General features: G+C 40.8%; 1 protein-coding gene across 4 annotated transcripts in view; it reads right to left on the minus strand.

The window, feature by feature from the left end:
- The window catches only part of abca7 (ATP-binding cassette, sub-family A (ABC1), member 7), a 35,418-nt gene that overhangs the window by 12,849 nt on the left and 3,782 nt on the right, over positions 1-18,787 (minus strand). For 3 of the 4 annotated variants that reach the window (XM_044200534.1, XM_044200535.1, XM_044200537.1), the window contains 28 exons: positions 17,777-17,901; positions 16,022-16,140; positions 15,490-15,687; positions 15,227-15,319; positions 14,496-14,733; positions 14,087-14,226; positions 13,294-13,410; positions 12,991-13,188; positions 12,325-12,530; positions 11,798-11,974; positions 11,123-11,345; positions 10,647-10,868; positions 10,181-10,385; positions 9,440-9,553; positions 8,642-8,813; positions 8,010-8,141; positions 7,534-7,673; positions 7,230-7,367; positions 6,526-6,767; positions 6,049-6,106; positions 5,658-5,860; positions 3,119-3,236; positions 2,977-3,000; positions 2,267-2,412; positions 2,040-2,164; positions 1,715-1,822; positions 954-1,143; positions 494-588 (listed from right to left, as the gene is read on the minus strand). In XM_044200534.1, coding sequence (XP_044056469.1) covers positions 494-588; positions 954-1,143; positions 1,715-1,822; positions 2,040-2,164; positions 2,267-2,412; positions 2,977-3,000; positions 3,119-3,236; positions 5,658-5,860; positions 6,049-6,106; positions 6,526-6,767; positions 7,230-7,367; positions 7,534-7,673; positions 8,010-8,141; positions 8,642-8,813; positions 9,440-9,553; positions 10,181-10,385; positions 10,647-10,868; positions 11,123-11,345; positions 11,798-11,974; positions 12,325-12,530; positions 12,991-13,188; positions 13,294-13,410; positions 14,087-14,226; positions 14,496-14,733; positions 15,227-15,319; positions 15,490-15,687; positions 16,022-16,140; positions 17,777-17,901 — 4,266 coding nt within the window. The remainder of the gene's footprint in view (positions 1-493; positions 589-953; positions 1,144-1,714; positions 1,823-2,039; positions 2,165-2,266; positions 2,413-2,976; positions 3,001-3,118; positions 3,237-5,657; positions 5,861-6,048; positions 6,107-6,525; positions 6,768-7,229; positions 7,368-7,533; positions 7,674-8,009; positions 8,142-8,641; positions 8,814-9,439; positions 9,554-10,180; positions 10,386-10,646; positions 10,869-11,122; positions 11,346-11,797; positions 11,975-12,324; positions 12,531-12,990; positions 13,189-13,293; positions 13,411-14,086; positions 14,227-14,495; positions 14,734-15,226; positions 15,320-15,489; positions 15,688-16,021; positions 16,141-17,776; positions 17,902-18,787) is intronic. The other variant, XM_044200536.1, reaches the window with a different exon arrangement.

Below are 18,787 nucleotides of genomic sequence, written 5' to 3' on the forward strand. Positions count from 1 at the left end.
TCACATGCTGGTCTGAATGCTTTTTATGAAGTGCAGAGATACTGCATGTCACCCCCCTAAAAGTAAAACAGCTATTAGCAGCTTCAATACAAAACTGGCAATAAGGTTGAAAGTCATATGGTATGTATGCTATAATAAAGATATAAAAAAGGTAAATCAATGCAATCAGAGGCACTGATAAATGGAATAAAGGCATGTATGATTATTCTGAGGCATTTTGTTAATTAGGAAACAAAAAATAAATAATATATACATTTTATCAAATAAAATTGGGTCTTGATCACTGACATCAAAGATGGAGACTGCAATTTTTTAAAGCTCAACTTCCAAACACCACAGGAAGGGAAAGCAATGGTAATGTATTTTAGACTCTTGCATTTGTCCTCAGTAATCAACATCAAAACCAAAAACCTAAACTAGTGAATTAAAGTAACACAATTAAATGGAATACCAAAGAGTAACGCATGTTGTGGTATTTTGTTTAATGAAGTACCTTTTCTTGAGGATCTGAGAGTATGTTTTCACCAGGTAATCAGAGATGTTATAACTTGTCAGATTTTGGAGGACGTCTCCAGTCGGCCTCTTAATCTAAAAGATAACAAATAAAAAAAATCTCAAGAGCCAGATATAGACACATGCTATGGTATATTTCACCATATGATGCTGTGCACAAGCAAACATTTAATGAAAATGTTACAAGGTTCCAGAAAATATTAGCAGTTTTGGCTTTAGATTAATTTCCAATTAACTTAAATATCACTTCTCTCTGTCCTTTTATATGTGCTTTTACTTCGCTCCATTTTAAATGAACAGAGATCCATGTAATTTCATTTTAACATGTGAAAGTGCACTGGTGATATTTTCAGTCCAGTCTGAAATCCCTGATCCAGAAGTCAGATCATTCAACACTGCATTCTGCAAATAAGTCAGTCCTGACCTGACACCTCACTGACCTGTGGAGGTGGCAGTCCACCGGCACCCCGCGGGCAGTCGGGAAGCATCCGGCGGATGTCCTCTGTGCTACACTGACATTCAGGAGACGGTCTGTCTCTGCTCCAGTTGCCTCTGCTGAACATTTGCCAGGTGGAGTAGGAGACCTGTGGCCGCATGAATAGCCCACCCCTGCCTTCACACTGAGGACTCCTGCAGGGAGAACAGGGAGTGAACGTGGAGTAAAAGTTTGTGGTTTAAGCATTGAAATATTGCCTGAATGTGTGGTATTAAAAATAAAGTGTATTAAACTACTACAAAACTTTAAAAAGGTATACAGATTCCCCCAAAGCCAGAAATTTGTGTTTGCAGAAATAAAGCTTAACTGATGTTGCAATTTCTATTGAGTGCCAGTAGAGGTCATAGATTACTTAATACCCCCAATCAAAAGACTACACTTTGTGAAGATCACAGGAAGAGGTTCATAATTTTTTACTTTTACCCTAAACAGTAATCCCTATATAATGAAAGTATAATGAATGTTTTTGTAATGTTTCAGAATGCACATTTTTAAATCACTAAACAGACTGCTTTATCTCCCATTTGTATAAAAGTTATGTGAATTTTTGCCATCTATATTATGTTTTTTTGTTCTTTCTTTGCACTATGTTTAAGATCCTGATGTCTCAGAACCAGTACGTGTCTCACTACCTACATTACTGTTCCTTTCAGTTCCTTCTGATGTTGCTGAGACAAATTATTGTAATTACGGGGGTTGTCTTACGTGCTGTTGTCTTCTTCCTCTTTCTCCATGCACTTGGTACCAAAACCTGGCTGGTCCAGCAGAGCTTCCAGCAGGTTCTCCATGACTGGGTTCCCAGGTGCGTCATTGCTGCAAATATTAAACCAGAGGTGAGGAAGCTTGTCAAAATAACAATTACAAGGCATCAAGTGAAGGAAACGAAGAGTTATTTCACAGAATTAAACCTTATGTTTGTAGCTAGTTACCTGTGACGGAGTAGACAAAACTAATTCACGGCAGAAGAAACTGATTAAAAGCCTTTTCTGTGCTGACTAACATAGTGGTGAATATTTGGGTGCAGGCCTACCTGAAGAAGGTGTACTGTTCTCCGTACATCCAGGGCTGCAGCTGCAGGGCGGGATACTTCCCAAACGGAGGCACAATAAGGCTGAAGAGCAGAGCGATCAACACGAACACAGCAGGCAGGACAATCTAAAGCACAAATCAACCTGAATGAAACACTCAAGACCAACTTACATAGAGAATGTCTCATTCTCAATAATTACTACAGCTGCTGCTGATGTTTATCATCACCTGAGCGAAGAAGCCCCTGCGGCTCCTTCGAGCATAAAGCCAGCGTTTGATGAAGAGAGCCCTCAACTGCTGCCAGGTCAGCCACCAGCCGGTCATGGGGATCCCGCCTCGGCCATCTCCACTCAGCAGGTCTGTCTCCTGAGGTTCTGCAAGCAGGAAAAAAACAGGGTAAGAGCTTACACTAATATATTGGGCTGATAAAATACAGACTCCTGTCAGTGCTGTCCACCTTTGATACGATGGAAACTCGTCAGATCAGAGCCACAGAAAACGGGAGTAGAAACATGACGTGACTAATGACATGACATGAATAACTGACTAACACATTGTATTGTTGTGTTTCTATTTAATAATCTAAAGGCAGTCATGTAGCTTCTACTGACTGGTGTGGTGTGTAGTGTTTCAATCTGGCTTAAACAGCTACTAAAACTTAAAATCTTCGTCCGTTTGGTCTTAGTGGGGAGTTTAGTATGGTCTTAATGCTTTTTCAGAGCCTTTAACATAAAATTCTTGGGAGAAACAATGAGTGCATGTAAAATTTAAAGGTATTGAAAATAAGCAAATTCAGTTACCCATAATCAGTTAAAGCCCTCTTATTTGTCAACTCAAACAGTTAAAAGGTAGAGAGTGAAGATAAATGCTGTGTACCTAATCTGGGGGAAAAATAAAAGCATTTTATCTAATTTCAGTGAGGGATGATCTGAAGGTACCTTGCTTACGAAGCCTTTTCCTTCCTGGCAGCATTATGAAAACAAACAGTCACAGTTGGAGACGAAACAGCAGACTGACTGTACATGGAAACACTGTGGTATGTACACAAATCTATGTGTCTGTGAGTGTGAGTGTGCATACCGGTCTCTGGTTCTTCAGCATTTTGTCTCTCAGCTGATGGCTGCTGCCTGTGGGGAGATTCAGCCTGCCACTCTGGCTCAGCATCCACACCGGTTTCCTCTGCCACTCGCAAAAAAATCTGGAAATGAACAGAAAGGTCATGGTAAAAGATTAAACTCCTCCTTACAAACACAACAAGGTGAACAGTTCACTTCCTGTAGGTGGAGAATGTTTGTTCTAACGACTACAAGGTCTCAATGGACACATAATAATAATAACTTTATTTGTATAGCACCTTCCATGCAAAGATGCAGACGAAAATAAACACGATACTCTTCTCTGTTTCAGCCCAAGATGGATGAATTTTTAATGAAAACTCTCACCTAATGCAGCTGAGGCATTCATTTCAACCCTGGAAATTGTTTTCAGGCCCTGACAGCTAAAGCTGTAGACAGCAGGTGGCAGTAAAAAAGCATCCAGTATCTTTACTCAGAGGTCAGAGGAGCAAAGAGTGAGTGGCTCATTCATACTGAGTAAACCTATCTGGCTCCATATGTCTTCTATCAGGACAGCTAATCTCATGCTAACATTAAACCCATTAAGACCATGGCTGCTCCACAAATATCCAGCACTCCTGATAAGACCTGGTTGAGCTTCTGTAGATCACGCTGGTGGGACGATTAATGCCTCACTAATGTGATATGGTGATTCGGTTATGCACACATACACTCTTAACACACATAAAACCAGGTAAGGTTAGTATGAAAGTGTTTTTTCGGGGCCACACAGGCTGCATTGTTGCGAGCTGTAATGTGAAGTTTAAGTTGGACCTTTATCCACCATATTCACACGGTGGCCATTTTCCTCTGACATCACGCTCAGGGTGGGAAGCTCAAATGCTGTTATCAAAAGGATAATGTCGCACTGCTGTGTTCCAGGTTGCAAGCCGTATAAACGCAGGGAATCAGACAAATCGACAAATCGATCATTTCATCACTACCCGATTGATCAGCAAATGAAAAGACAATGGATAGTGAAAATCCGGAGGGACATCGGGCCATATTTCAAGGTAAAACAACATATTTGATAACCCATTAGCTATCATTAGACAACAGCTAACGTTAGCATTCAACCACTTCCTAGCTAACATTTCAGTTTGATAGTGTTACACGATACGATAGGAAAGGCGTAAATTAATTCTGAAATATCAACGCACATCTTCCAGTTAAGCCTGGAAGTAAAATGCACTGGATGTAATCAAGTTTGCAATGTAACGTTAACTGTGTTGCTGCCTCTTCATGCCACACAAAACACTCACTGCTAAAGTGCTTGGAACACACTTATGTGTTGGATGTAATCCGTATGAACATTACACAGAAATATGTGTTCCAGTGAGCATAATGTCACCTAATGTTACTGACTTAACCAGAACATTTCTGAGGCTCTTCTGATAACAGCTTTTGAGCTTCCCACCCTGAGCGTGACGTCAGAGGAAAATGGCCGTCATGTGAATATGGGGCAGTTGTTTTCAGTTGAACATTCTGTTGCTAGTAGCAACCACAACTGACACAGTTCTATAGCAGTTTAACTGACATTGTAACATCCACCATTTTGTCAGCTGTGTGACAAAAATATTGATAAGCATTTTTAATCTACTCCCCAAATGCCCTTGTTGGATGACGGTACTCTTTTAATTATAGCTGTTTTATGACTGTTGATTTGTTAATTTAGTTTTTTTTGTGTGGCCAATGTACTTCTTACCAAGCTAGATACTATTACTAACTGTCTGAGGCTAATGTGTTGCTAATACAACATAAGCAACTATTAATTTACTGTTGGGCTAACTGTTGTGTATTTTTACTTTTACTCTTGTGGACTCTATGTGCATGTTTATTAGATTAATTACTGTGTTGTGCTTCCTACATATTTAATGTTAATCTTTCACTGATGACAGTTTGTTTCTTCCTGCCACGAGGTACAATGTAATTAAATTAACATCTAGTCTATATTTGTTTATATAGTTAATCTAGTTTCCTTGTTACTCTTCTAATACATTTTTTACAATACTCTTAGCCATCTCCAGAAATACTCTCTTCACCGCCTCCGCCTCTGAGCCCTGCCGGTCCCCCCCATGGGCCGCATCAGAAAGTTCTCCCATTGACTCCAGCAGACTACACCTGCCTCGCCCGCTCTGGAGGAGCATTCGTCTACCAGTGATCTTTTGTAGTTCTTTAAATAAAGACTGTCTGAACTAACACTCCAGTTCTCCCTCTCGCTGTGTCTTGCTTTTGGGTTCCTTAGATCGTGAAAACCTAACAAGTTGTGTTTAAGTGTGTTTAGCTGGCTGCATATGCCATTACAGTCATCTGAAAGTACCTATGACTCAGTTTCATATATATATATATTTTTTTTTTTACAGTAATTTTATATTTTTTCAATATTTTTAAATTTGTGTGAAATTAAGCATTAGCTTCCATACTTATGGGCTTTGAAGGTTTCTGGCATGTGGATCAAGTGACTTATTTATTTATCCATCAAAAACAATTGTAAAATGTCTCACCTCCTCTAGTGTGCTGTCTGAAAGGCCATAGCTGCTGATGCCCAGCTCGGTCAGCCTGTGATCCAGTTCGTACAGGAAGACCCCCAGGCTGCTGTCCTTGGCAGCTGCCTGCGGCAGGTTGATCACCGCCTCACGCCTTGATTCCTCCACCAGCCTTGCACCCGGGATGTGGTGCTGTGCCAGGGAGAGCAACGCCGCCAGGTCTGCCGTGATAAGGAGAGAGATCGTACTGTGAATAAGACCTTTAGCCTGAGTGTCCTATGGTTCTTTCTTATTTAATCATCAACAATAAACTGGTGGTTGCAGAAACTGCAAATGCACCAAACTGCACTTTACTAACATTGAACCACCTCAGCTTACTGTAGAGGCCATACAGCAGTTAAACACTCACATGAGCTGCTCTCCTCACTTCCCAGTCCGGTGTCTTCACTCATGGATGACTCGCTGTCCTGAAACACAAAGATGAGTTATTTTACATTTACAGAGGAGGCTACAGGGACACACATGATGGTGTGACATGAACTACAAATGAAGCCTAAATGTCAGCGGCTAACTGTTTACCAAGGGGGACAGGTTTTCAACCTTTTTTCATATGTGTGTCATTTTACTTAGAATTTCTTTACTTTTAAAAGCTCTTGGTCTTTGTTTCACTCCTGCACTGTTGGAACCCCATCTAAGTTTCTGAACTTGAAGATGTAGATCAACACTCAACTATTGTTTTTCCATCATAATTTGTCATTTGGTGGGTGTTGGTTGGTGCGTGTAACAGTGTGAATATGAAGCAAAGCATTGCTGAAAAATAACAAGCATGCACATTTGACTTTTCCTGGAAAATTAAAGTTCAGGAAAAAAAAAAAAAAAAACAGACCTTGAGAGGAGGCAGCTTGTTGGTGCTGATGCTGGTACTGGTGCAGATACTGGTGCTGCTAGGAGTGCTTGTGTCTAGTCCCTCCCTCTTCACCACAGTGAGGTAGTAGCCAGATCCAAGGTGGGATTTCAGGAAGAGCGGTGAGCCACAGCAGCACAGCTTCCCCTGGGAGATGATGGCGATCCGGTCAGCTAGTAGCTCCGCCTCGTCCATGTAGTGGGTGGACAGGATGATGGTCCGGTCTGATGGAGAAAGACAGCACGGTCGCATATTGACTATCTCTTTTACTTGTCATCTGTATATTTTGTAGGTCTCGTGTAGGTCTTGGATAGGTCTAGATGGGGTTCTTTCCTACCAGTCTCTAGATAACAGCTAGCATTTCTTAAAAGAAAAGTATACCCAGGTTTTACAGCAATGTTACAATAGAAAGACTGGATCAGGGGAACTATATACTATTTTTTCAGCCCTTTCTTAAGCACACTCTTGTGTAATTATGTAATATTTCAATTCAAGTAAAGACAAATAAAGCTACATGGTTGTCACCCTAAAACAGCATTGTTGGTTTGGCAGTTCAAGCTGACATGCCTTTCCATTTACAGCAGTATCTTTTTGGCTTGTGGCCCTTTAAAATGTAGTTTCCTCTCATCCCCCCACTCAGAAAAAACAATAAGATCCACAGCTCCACAGCACCCCTTGTCCTGCACCTTTGCGGTATTTGAGCAGCAGATCCCAGATCCCTCTGCGGGAGTAAGGATCAACCCCGGCTGTAGGTTCATCCAGAACAACCACCTTAGAGCCTCCAACAAACGCTATCGCCACAGACAGCTTCCTCTGCATGCCACCTGACAGAGAGACAGAGCGAGGGTTTTCATTTTGGAACAGAAAAATATTTATTTTTCAGGACAAAGCTGACACACCCCTCCACTAAAAATGTACAGTGGTTCTACAAATTGATGAAAGTGAGGGTCAGGTCATGTTTTTATACAGAAGTTAAACTAGCAAGTTTACCAGAGAGGTTTTTGGTCTGTTCATGTCGTTTGTGCAGCAGGCCGACGTCGTCCAGCAGAGTGTCCATCTCAGCTTTCACTTCTGCTTCAGATAAACCCTTCAGACACCCATAAAACCACACATGCTCCTCCACTGTCAGTCTGAGAGACAGAGACATAAAGAGTGAAGATATGAAAATCTGTTTAAAAACAATCTGCTCCTAACAACATGTGGGTATTTTCTGGTGAAAGCCAGACCTACCAGATACTGTAATCTAGTGTTTTTCAGATCCATCATTTATTTAATAGTAATGTGACTCATTTCATGAAATCATCAATCACTAATAATAAAAACCACAAAAAAGACTCAAAAGAAGCTTGTGGTATGAAATCTACAAGATGAATTTCTATAATCATCAAACCTAACCAGAGTAAGCCAGAAACAATATGCAATGACAGCTTGTTACCAGTGTTTTGCGTTGGAAAGACAAGCCTTACATGTCAAACAGGACATTGTGTTGTGGACAAACTCCCAGCGTCCTCCGGATGATGTCCATGTCATGGCGGATGTCCATCCCCTTGATGTACACAGTGCCCGAGGTGGGTGGGAACAGGCCAGTTAGGACAGATCTGACAAACATCAGACACATTAAAATAAATACTTTGTTTACGCACACCTTCCACTTTAAATTAGATCTCATACCTTTTACAGACTTTTCCTAAATGTCTAGGGTCTTCTAAATTAACTGACAAAAGGTCAACATCAAGACTGTGAGTACGATACAGTAACAGCAATTTCACACATAATTAAGACATATAATACTTGCAAATGCATTATATCAATTATACATGGAGAGACTGTATGTAGATTGCATTTTGTCAGCTGGTACCAGAGCGAAAGGTTTAAGTGTTTTACCCTTTTCCTCTCTTTTTGCTTCTTTTTTTATCGTGCTTCGGTCTAATATCGCTCAAACACAAATAAACAGCTGGCTCTTTGGCTCCATACCCTGAGGTTTTACTCAACCATAGTGATTGATTCTGCATCAATCCTTGTAAAAATAAAACTCTAAACTGCCCTCATACATATAATGACAAAATGCAGTCTTTCAATCGTCGGGTCTGCTCCTTACATGGTGGTGGTTTTGCCGGCTCCGTTGTGGCCGAGGAAAGAAGTGATCTGCCCCTCGTAGAACTTCAGGTTGAGGTGATTAACAGCCAGTTTGGCTCCCTTCCTGTAGATTTTCACCAGGTTTCTGATGCTCACACCCAGGATCAGGTTAGAGGGCTCTGGTTCAATGTGATCTGATGACAGACACACATTTTATATATTAAGTTACAATGTAAGTTACAATGGCTAATAACCTAGTACTACTACTGCTCTTACAGTGATTTATAATTGATTATAAAAGTGTAGTATGTGAGCAGAAGTCATCAGCCAAACGGTCTCAATACGTTTTTACATGCTGAGAACGCAGCTCCTTAGTCAACAGAACAAAGTGAAGTCTGGACTGATGCTCATTCTCAGCTTCAGTCTCCTTGTGTTCTTAAATCACGTAGTTAATGGGTTTATTGTCTCAGCTCATTAACTTGATTTGTACTGAATTGGCTTAAACATACAAAACTACCAGTATGGTCTTTGAACTGGTATTAACACCAGAGGAGAAGACCGCAGACAGCAGCTTAAGTCTGAAACCGGGCAGAATGAAAGACTACTAAAACTCTGTCCAATAAACAAGCTACTTATCAGTGATGTGACATCTATTTACAAACTGATGGTTGCTTGTAAATAAATGTTTCCAGTGTGGTTCAGACAAAGAAAGCCATCTGTAGCTATGATTGTAGCTTTAGATGACTGACAGAAAAAAAGTTTAACTCAGAAGAGAAAGAGAAACAGCTGCAGATGTCCAGCAGCTTCGAGAGTCTTGTACCGTCATCCTGTTCTGTAGGTGCGGGGGGAATCGGCAAGCCTGCCTCCAAGGGAACTCCACCCCAGTAGTTGATCTGGAAGATGAAGTACCAGGGCCTGGGGATCCCATATTCACCTGGTGTAAAAACACACACACATATGCACACATTCAAGGTCCAGATCAAACACAGAAGGTTTCTTTGGCCACACTGCATTTCTCTGTAAAGATGTTTTCAGCAAAGCACTCATATCAGCTAAAAGGTCTGTACGATGTTATGCTAACCTACAGATATATTGGCCAAAACAACAACAAAACAAAATATTCCTTTACAAGGGGAAAAATGATCAGAACATTATCAAAAAAGCAATGGCAGCACACTGGAAACTCATGAAACTCAAATATTTAAGGAAAAAAGTCTATTATTGAGTTTTAATTTGACCTTTTTAAAGAGGTTAAAAAAAACCTTGACTAAGACTTGACTAAGACTAAAATCAGCTTCAAGTTGCAGCTTTCAAATTTTACATAGCTTTTCTTCCTAAATTAAAGAATTATCTTCAAACTAGTATCTCTAGTCCTGTCCCTGAAAAGTGATACTCAAACTAAACGTTTGTAGTTTGCTTGTTTGTCAGAGATGGGAGACTGTGGTCATCTAGCATTCACAGCAACTATTAACGCTAACCACCTAATTGTAACTCAACAGAAAAAAAAAAACACACCAGACTTTCAATATTTGTAGCTAAGATAAATTTCCAATCGTCGTACCAGGAAACACTGCTTCGATGTACCAGGCTGCGATGGCGTAGATGAAGGCGTCCACATAAAGCATCACTATAGAGGTAGTGAAGCTGTACGAGTCTCCTTCCACAGGGCTGGAGTGGAGGTTGTACCACTGGATGCCCACTCCTTGCTCTTCATACTGAGAGAAATACTCACAGCCGAAGCCAAAGGCCACAGGGGACAGGAAACTCTGAGAAAAGAAGAACAAACTATTTTTAATCTTGGCACAAGGACACTTAACCAAATGCTGTGATATTGGCCAGTAAGAAAGAACTTTTGGGTATTGAAGCTTTACATTTAAATACTTAATTACATACATTTAATGGTAAAATGTTCGGATTTGATCTGTACATTTATTCTTGCTACTACTTCTGAAAATCTATGTTTAATCATTCATTTTTGTACAACTGGAACTCATTTTTCTGATTGTACCCATAATTATTTTACTCACAGCGAGGACTCGGTGGGTGGTGTTGAGGCGGTCTCTCCAGGCCACACACAGCACGTAGGGCAGGTAGAGGCCAAAGTATATAAGCCCTCCACAAGCAGCAGCCAGGTTGGCTTTGGAGAAGAAGGTGCTGATGAGGAAACACTGCATGATAGTGGCGGTGGCAAACGCCGTCAGGAAGAAAAATACAACAGATGGGTCGCTGTATGGCAGGATGTCCCCCCACTGGAAATAAGACGAAGGAAAAGAAGGGATGTTAAACAGTGACAACTGTTCCAGATAAAGGAAAGCTTTACATTCAACATCAGCTGTAGTATCACAAGAAGCTATAAAACTCCTGAACACCTAACTATTTTCCACTTTAATGTCAGTCCTCGCAATACATTTAGAAATCTGACTACATACTATTAATATTTCCAATTTACAGCCTGCATTTGTGTATTTTTCCTTTAATATAATAGAGTGAGTGGTCATCTTGCCTTGAGCAGAGCAATAAGGAGCGCTGCAGAAACCAGGAAAGGAACTATGCTGCTGATGAACCAGCTGAACCACAGCGTTCCTGTTCCCAGACCCATAATCCTCATGGTTTCCTTTAGCCTTGCCTCCTTCTCGTACACCACGCCTTTGATGATCATGGCCACCGAGTAGATCCAGGCCAGTGTCATGAAGAGTGGCAGAGAGCGGTTCAGCACTCGAAGGAAACTGTTATAAAATCAAAAACATTGCAAATTATCAAAATTGAAAATCATTTGCTAATGCAAAATAACAATGTATAGCTAAGCCTAGCTATAGCTATAGCCTTAAGTGGGAAATATGGGACAATTAAAATAAATAAATAATAATAATACTTATTCTGTTCTCATGAACTATCTACATATGAAGAACAACTGGCCCAAAAGGTTGGAGAAGTGCGGTCGTGGCCAAAAAGTGCAATTCTAGAGACAAAATGGGGAATGCCAAAGAGTAATTCTCTCCCTTTAACAGCTACTATTAAGTTGTCATTGAGCAAGGCACTGAACCAACAGCTGCTCCAGACAAGCTGCTCAGTGGCTGCCAGTAGCAGATGATGGTTGTACTGGTCTGTTCCCAGAATGAACATGTGGAACTGTGTGTGCAATTTATAAAACATCAATCTACAACAACATACGACTCACACATCATCCACATAGCAGGGGTAGGGCATCTGCTGGATGTAGATGCCGGTTGTTTGTTGAACTCCGGTCAAGATGCGGTTCACAGCTCTCTCCACCAGGTCCTGGACATACACGAAGCCGCCCCAAATGTAGCGCATGTCATTAAATGGGTCGGCGGCTGGACCAGGATCCCAAAACCTGAAGAAAAAACACCAAAACAATGTTTTTGTTTTTTGAAATGCAAGTGCTGGAGAAAGTCAACACCAAGAATCTCCTTGTCTCCTTGGAATTCTTAAAATAGAAAACAGATTAGGTTGTATCTCAATCTGTTTTTTTCCAGTTACCCCAGTGGTCTCTATTTTTTAGAGAAGTAGATTAGAAGGATTAGTAAGTAGATATAGCTCAGGCAATGGAGTAGCATGTTCAGAAAAAAAGCATATTCACACAAAACCAAAGCTGTTTCCTTGCAATTCCAATGAAAAAGTTCTAGATACTAATTAAAAAGAACAGCAGGATAGAAGCAAGATGTTTTGGTGCTTCCTCAGTACCTGTCCTTGATCTTGTTGGTCCGGGTCACATCATCAATGTCCATTCGGATTTTGTAGGTGACGTGGGGCGGCAGGTCAGGGGATGAGGAGTTGGGCAGCAGGAAAACCACACCCGCCCAAAACTGTCTGTCTTCCAGTAGCTCCAAAGCCCTGTCAATCATCTGACCCTCGGTCTTCAACCCCTCCAGCTTGTTCAGAGAGAAACACTGAAGGGGATGATAGGAAACGCAGATATGAATGATAAATAACAAGGAAGAGAAACTGAAGCTAAACTTTACTTGATACTTTATAGATTTTGGCTTAAGGATTCACAGTTTATTATTTTCCCATCTAACCAATTTTCAAGAATACAAAAATAGCTCAAAAATGATGGCCCAGTCTTAAAAAACAAAAAACAAAACAAAAACAAGCATAGTGTAGTTTGTTAGAAGCTGTAAGTGCAGTTTAACATCTGAGGTTGCAATTTAAAAATAAATAAATCACCCCACCTCTCTTTCTTGAAAACTGAATGTACTTTGATGGAATTTGGAGTAGGAAATTAATCTTCAAACATGATTCGTTTTATTCTTATCTCTCTTCTGTTCTTATTCTCAGTAGGCGGCTGGAATTTCTGACATGTTTGGAGAGTAGCATAAACAGAAAACAAGAATGCCAAAGGAAGAGAACCTCAGTGACTTGTGCGAGAGTGGCGATGGTGTGGCCGACGTCGTTGTAGATGTCTAGCCAGGTAGGCGGAGCTCCAGGCTTCCTTGGGGTGCCTGGCGAGGGTGTGGACAGGAAACGTGCAATCCTTGAGGCCGTCCAGGACGTGTTCTCCAGACGCAGATTGACCAGTACTGCAACCTCTGGCCGCCTCAACAAATCCTGTCAAACGCACACACACAAAAACACATTATATGAGAAAAGGGTTTTTGGCACCAAATGTGTCCTCATCGCTCCTATAGAGAGACATCAGCTGGTGAGTCAGACCTGCAGCAGCTGAATCTCCACACTGCTCTCCATGTAATTCTTGATTCGTGGTCCCACCTCCATCCAGGCTTCATTCAGCTCCTGGAGGATCTGCAGGTCCTCGAAAGTCTTGTTCACCTTCAGCAGAAACAACTTGTAGTTAGCTTGGATGGATGTATTTACTTCATAATGCCTATAGTTGTCTTACAACAAGTGCAGAATACACTTTCAATCCAAAAATCATTAAGATTTAAAACAACTGCCTCTAGGTATGAGCACATTGCAGTTACGTGGTGTCGGATTTCTCCAGCTGAGCCACCAGGACATCCCACAACAAGAAAAGTTAAAATATTGGAAAGTTTATCAGGCTCCTGTCACAGTGTAAGACACACAACCTGAGCATTTGCCCCTCGGTTACACTCTAAACTGTGTACTACCAATCCACATAAAAATTGTGAGGCCTTATGAATCATAAACTAACACGCTGGTCTCTAACTTGTGATATTCATTGGTTTCAGCAAGAAATTCTTTAAATTGTAATGTAAAGGCATGTTTTGATTACATAAAGTAACCGTACAGAAACATGTCTTCCACTTTAGTAGTTTCTGTCAGTGGTAAATTTATTTTCAGAAAACACCTAGAGGACTTGTTGGTGATATCAGACAAACAGCCATCAGTTATATTCTTAATAATCATTCTTAAAAAGATCTTCTTATCCCTAGTGAAAAAAAAAGCTCAGCTTAGCTTCCTTGTCTGATCACAACAACAGGGCAGGTGACAATCCTTGGACTCTTTGAGGTTTGACTCTCTGTACCTCTTTCATGACTTGTTGTACTGCAGGAGTGTCTGGTGTGTACAGCAGTTTTCCAATAAAGAGAGGTTTTATTCCTCGCCACACAATGCGAGACAGAGGGTTGGACTCCAGACCTTGGATCAAACTTTTACAGAATGGAGCTGCATGGAGGAAATGTTGGACAAATGTTAGACAAAAACACCTGGTTAAATTTGGTGCTGGTATTGATCTTAAAGATCACAGTATCAGACTATGACACATCCGGTTTCTACATATTTATGATAATTTGCAATAAATCAACTGAAAAGAGGAGCACTTGCTAGGTTTCAGTGTTATAACGCAAATAATTAACTCAAACTGTTACACAGGAAGCCATTCACCCATCTATCAGTACACGTTTCCAATCATATCTATCCATACTGCCTCTTACTGGTGTTGTTGTCACGGTCCAGGTTTGTGTCTTCAGTGCCATTTTTTCCTAAGAAGGACTTGATGTCATTGTCTTCATACCAGTTGAGTGATGGGATGCGCTCACCGCCAATCTCAGGGTGGCCGCACATGATCCTTGAAAAAGCATGAAAACTCTCCCTTGGCAGCGCAGAGCGATTCTCTGGAGACAGAAGACGAAGAGCTGCGCTCATCTCCGCAAAGCTGGAGAGAGATGAGAACTGAAGAAAGACAGAGAAGTAAGAGCGAAAGGTTTGGAGGAGGAAGAGAAAGGAAACACAAAAGAGGGTCGAAATGCAGGGAGAAAACAGATTTGACCAAAATTTGGTCAATTTTACCCAGTCAGAAAGTAAGAAAAATGTAAGAATCGTAGAAAAGGTTGATTCTGAAAACAGTGTCCAGATGACTACGACTGAAACCTTTTCTACGATAGAACACTCCTGGACGAATGAGGGACTACACCGTCTTAAAAATGTAAGAACAGACAGAGAATACTACAAAACAACAGCAATGACAAAACAAACAGAAAAATAACAAAAGCTTAAAGTTTCACTGGTAGCCACTATTGACTGCAAGGTCTGATGTATTAACGGTGACTTATTCATAATAAATGCAAATGTACAGCACCTCCCAAAAATTCTGTCCAATCTACAGGTTGTCATTTAAACAAACATACAGACACAGATGGACATGAAAAATCAGGTGTGTTCTTACATCATCAATGAGGACAGCCAGCTCCTGGGAAACTGAGGTGACGACCTGACTAATGACCCTCAGCTCTCCAGCGTTAGCCATCAGACGGTCTCTCTGACAAGAGGGACAGACAGACAGGTTTACTGATGGTACTTACTGTAGCTCATCAGATATACAAGAAACTCAAAACTGTATTTGAATCAATCAATTTTGCACTGGTGAACAAAGTTCTTGTATTTTTGCAAAAGGTAGATTTCCCTGTCCACTGATCTCTGTATTCCTACCGTGAAGATCTTGGTAAAGTCGAGCTGAGAGAGGAAAAGGCGTTCGGCCTCCTGCAGGATGTCAGCTGGCAGGTTACACAGCTGAGTCTGAAGATCATTCATGGCGGCTTCTCCTCCGTTCACCGTCAGAAACTGTCCCAACATGCTCGCATTACACACCAAGTCCTTCAGCTGCATCTGAGCTCCAGCCACAGTAACCTGGATGGGACAAAATTGATGGCCCACATTTACTTATATTATTTATTATTTATGAGACAAATAATACAAAAACAGTTTATATTTCCTATTTTATTTGTGAATTGGGCTGTTAAAATCTTATTTGTTTCCCCTTATCCATTATAATAGATTCCACCTATTTTTGTTTCTGAATTGAAAGTTGAATGGGTTTTGCCTCTTTTGGGAAAATCACTTAAGTTACATAAGCCAGAACAAATTAATCAATTTAACAAAAGCCAAAAGCTGAGGGCTTTAGTGGGTCCTTATTCTATACATTAAACGTTTGTTATCCAAGGATTTACAGCCAATGTTTCACCTGTAAATTGAGACGAGCCTTCAGCAGCTGGTCCACAGTCACAGGCGACAAGCTGCCATTGGTCAGGAGGAAGGTGGAGAATGTCTCATTGGCTCTCAGGTATTCTTCTACCGGGAGATCTACAGCAGAAACATTAAGTACTGCTCAGTACTAGAATTAATACACATTGTATTAGAAATAAAAGTTCACACTTGAATAATCACTGTGGACTTGTGCATGTGCACAAGACAAACAAAACAGGGATCCACTCATAACAAAACTTCTCCACAGCACTAGTAGAGGTCACAAACTCCACAGGTTAGCTTTAAAGAGGTAGCAAACCATCATTTGGAAACTTGTTTAGTTCTGATGCCAGTAATGTGCTAAAACTCAGACAAACTCATCTCTGGAGGCAGAAAAATTTTGTTTGAGTTAATTGATCTCTGTATTTTCCATCATTCATGACCATTACTTTTATGTTGCTGCAAGGTGGACTAGTTCACTAACTTACCAAAAGCACTTGTGGCTTGTATGGCTAGACTGAACTTGGAAGGTCAACTAGGTTAACTACAGTAGCTATGCTTAATAACTGTATTTTTCCCATTACAGTCATTGGCTTTGTAATATTTATTTCCTCCTCTCTTATTTGTGGGAAATTTCCAGTGTAGCAAGAAAAACTTGTTCTTTCGCTCTGCCCTACACGATTTAAGCTATTTCTTCCTCCTGAAAAGCTGTACCACTGAGAAACAGTAATTTGCCTACATTTTGAAAAGAACAGTTTTGAGGTTACAAAAACCTCACTTTATAAAAGGTTCTTTACAGTATCGGTGGGTCAGGATTTTAGGATTCAGCAGTTGTCTGTTAGGCCATTTACATGGGATTTTGTTGCACGAAAAACCTCATTGAGGACCTGCTTTAATTCATCTAATTGTTTGTCTGGGGTAGTCATGTAATTTAATCTGCCCACAGCAAGGAGAGGTAACACAGCCACTCTGTGCTGCTCTCACAACAGCAGTAAATGGCCACATTCAGCCGGTCACTCAACACCTGTAACGCCATTCACACAGATCAGCTACTGGCTGCTGCTGTAACCTCTCAGTCCTGCTCAGATAAGTCTGGGAACAGTGCTGGCTCAAAACATCTGAATGAATTCAATGCTTTTATTGTATTTGATGGCTTGCAGGGACTTAATCCTGCTATCCATGACATTTCTTTCTTTGAATGCATGTTTGTTTTTCATTCAATAAACAAAGAAGGTTGTATAAATTATTTAAAAATCAACATTTTGCATAACAGTCGTTTTCATTGGTGCCCTGAAATTTGAAGTAAAAAGTTTCTTCTGTTGTATTCACTGATTCAAACATTGCAGTCATCTTGTCTTCCTGTACTTTACCACAGGATGGCCTTATTTAAACTGCACTACAACTTCACTGACAGAAGCCAAGGCTCTATTGGCTCTATCTCCTCATTCATGGAAAGCAACCTTAAAGATATACCTTAAAAGATATACCATTTTACACTTGTGTCCACTTTATGTGTGTTTTTCATGCAAAACGACTCAACTCATTCATTACTGGTAGTATAATGAAATCTAATTAACTTTCCGGCTGGTAGTGCCCACCCAGGGTTTTGTAATGAGAAATTCTAGCAGTTATTTATCAGCTAAATAAGGTGCCTGGAGAAAGTAAACACCAATGTGTTTAAGTGTCACTGTGTCAGAATGTCAAGGTATCACTTCAGGTGTGAGCTAGAGGAGATTCAAACAAGCTGTAGTACTTGGCCAGGCTCCAGGTCTCTCTCCCAGCCTTTGGACACTGTCCATCAGGTCCTGAAAGCCCGAGAAGCTCTGGTTTCCACTATAGGACAGAACAGTCTGGGCGTCCACGAAGAGACGAGACAGTCTGGAGGAGAAGGACAACAAGGGGAGTCTTTACTGGAACGAACATATATGAGGTTACATTTAACTACGGTAAAACAGAGTTTTTAGTTTACCAGTAAACACTAACTTCACCAACACTACCAACTGTGTTCAATGAATTTCCCAGCTGACGCAGAATTCAACTTGGGCTAATGGAATAAATTTAAATTTAGTTGTTTCTTGCAGGAAACAGGTTGTTCTGACTCTCAGATGTGGGAGTTTCACAGAAGCAACTGAGAGCACCAAAGAAGGTTTTTTCTCTGATGTCAGTTGTATCACCACGCATTATGTAACTCTGACATGAGCGGGCGAGCAATCCACTGATCACAGGGTTGGCCGTTTGATCCCCAACTCCTCCTGTCTACATGTCGAAGTGTCCTTGGGCAAGACACTGAACCCCAAATTGCTGCCGATGGTCAGGCCAATACCTTGCATGGTAGCTTGCTGCCATCGGGGTGTGTGTGTGTGTGTGTGTGTGTGTGAGAGTGAATGAGAAGCAAATTGTAAAGCGCTTTGAATATAAGCACTATATAAATAAATCCATTAACATTAAGGAATGAAAGAAATAAATTAATTGACAAAAAGGCGACTTCATATTGATTGTGATGGATTTCCTAAATTTCAAGTTGATTTTCAACCCCACAGTGGCATGAAATGCTGCCTGGAAAGTAGGGAAAAGTCTCTGCTGGTTGTCTGGCAAGATCACGGTAAACATAAGACTCCAGGAAGACACTGTGCCCAGCCAACAATTGGTCCAGCACATAACCCCCCGTTACACTTTGGTTTTTGTGCAGATTAAACAGAGATACAACATTAATTACGTTAAATAGTGAACTTTAGAGGAGCTGGTAGGCAGACAGAACCAGGCT

Source organism: Siniperca chuatsi, linkage group LG6, assembly GCF_020085105.1.
Source record: "Siniperca chuatsi isolate FFG_IHB_CAS linkage group LG6, ASM2008510v1, whole genome shotgun sequence".
NCBI classification, from domain to species: Eukaryota; Metazoa; Chordata; class Actinopteri; order Centrarchiformes; family Sinipercidae; genus Siniperca; species Siniperca chuatsi.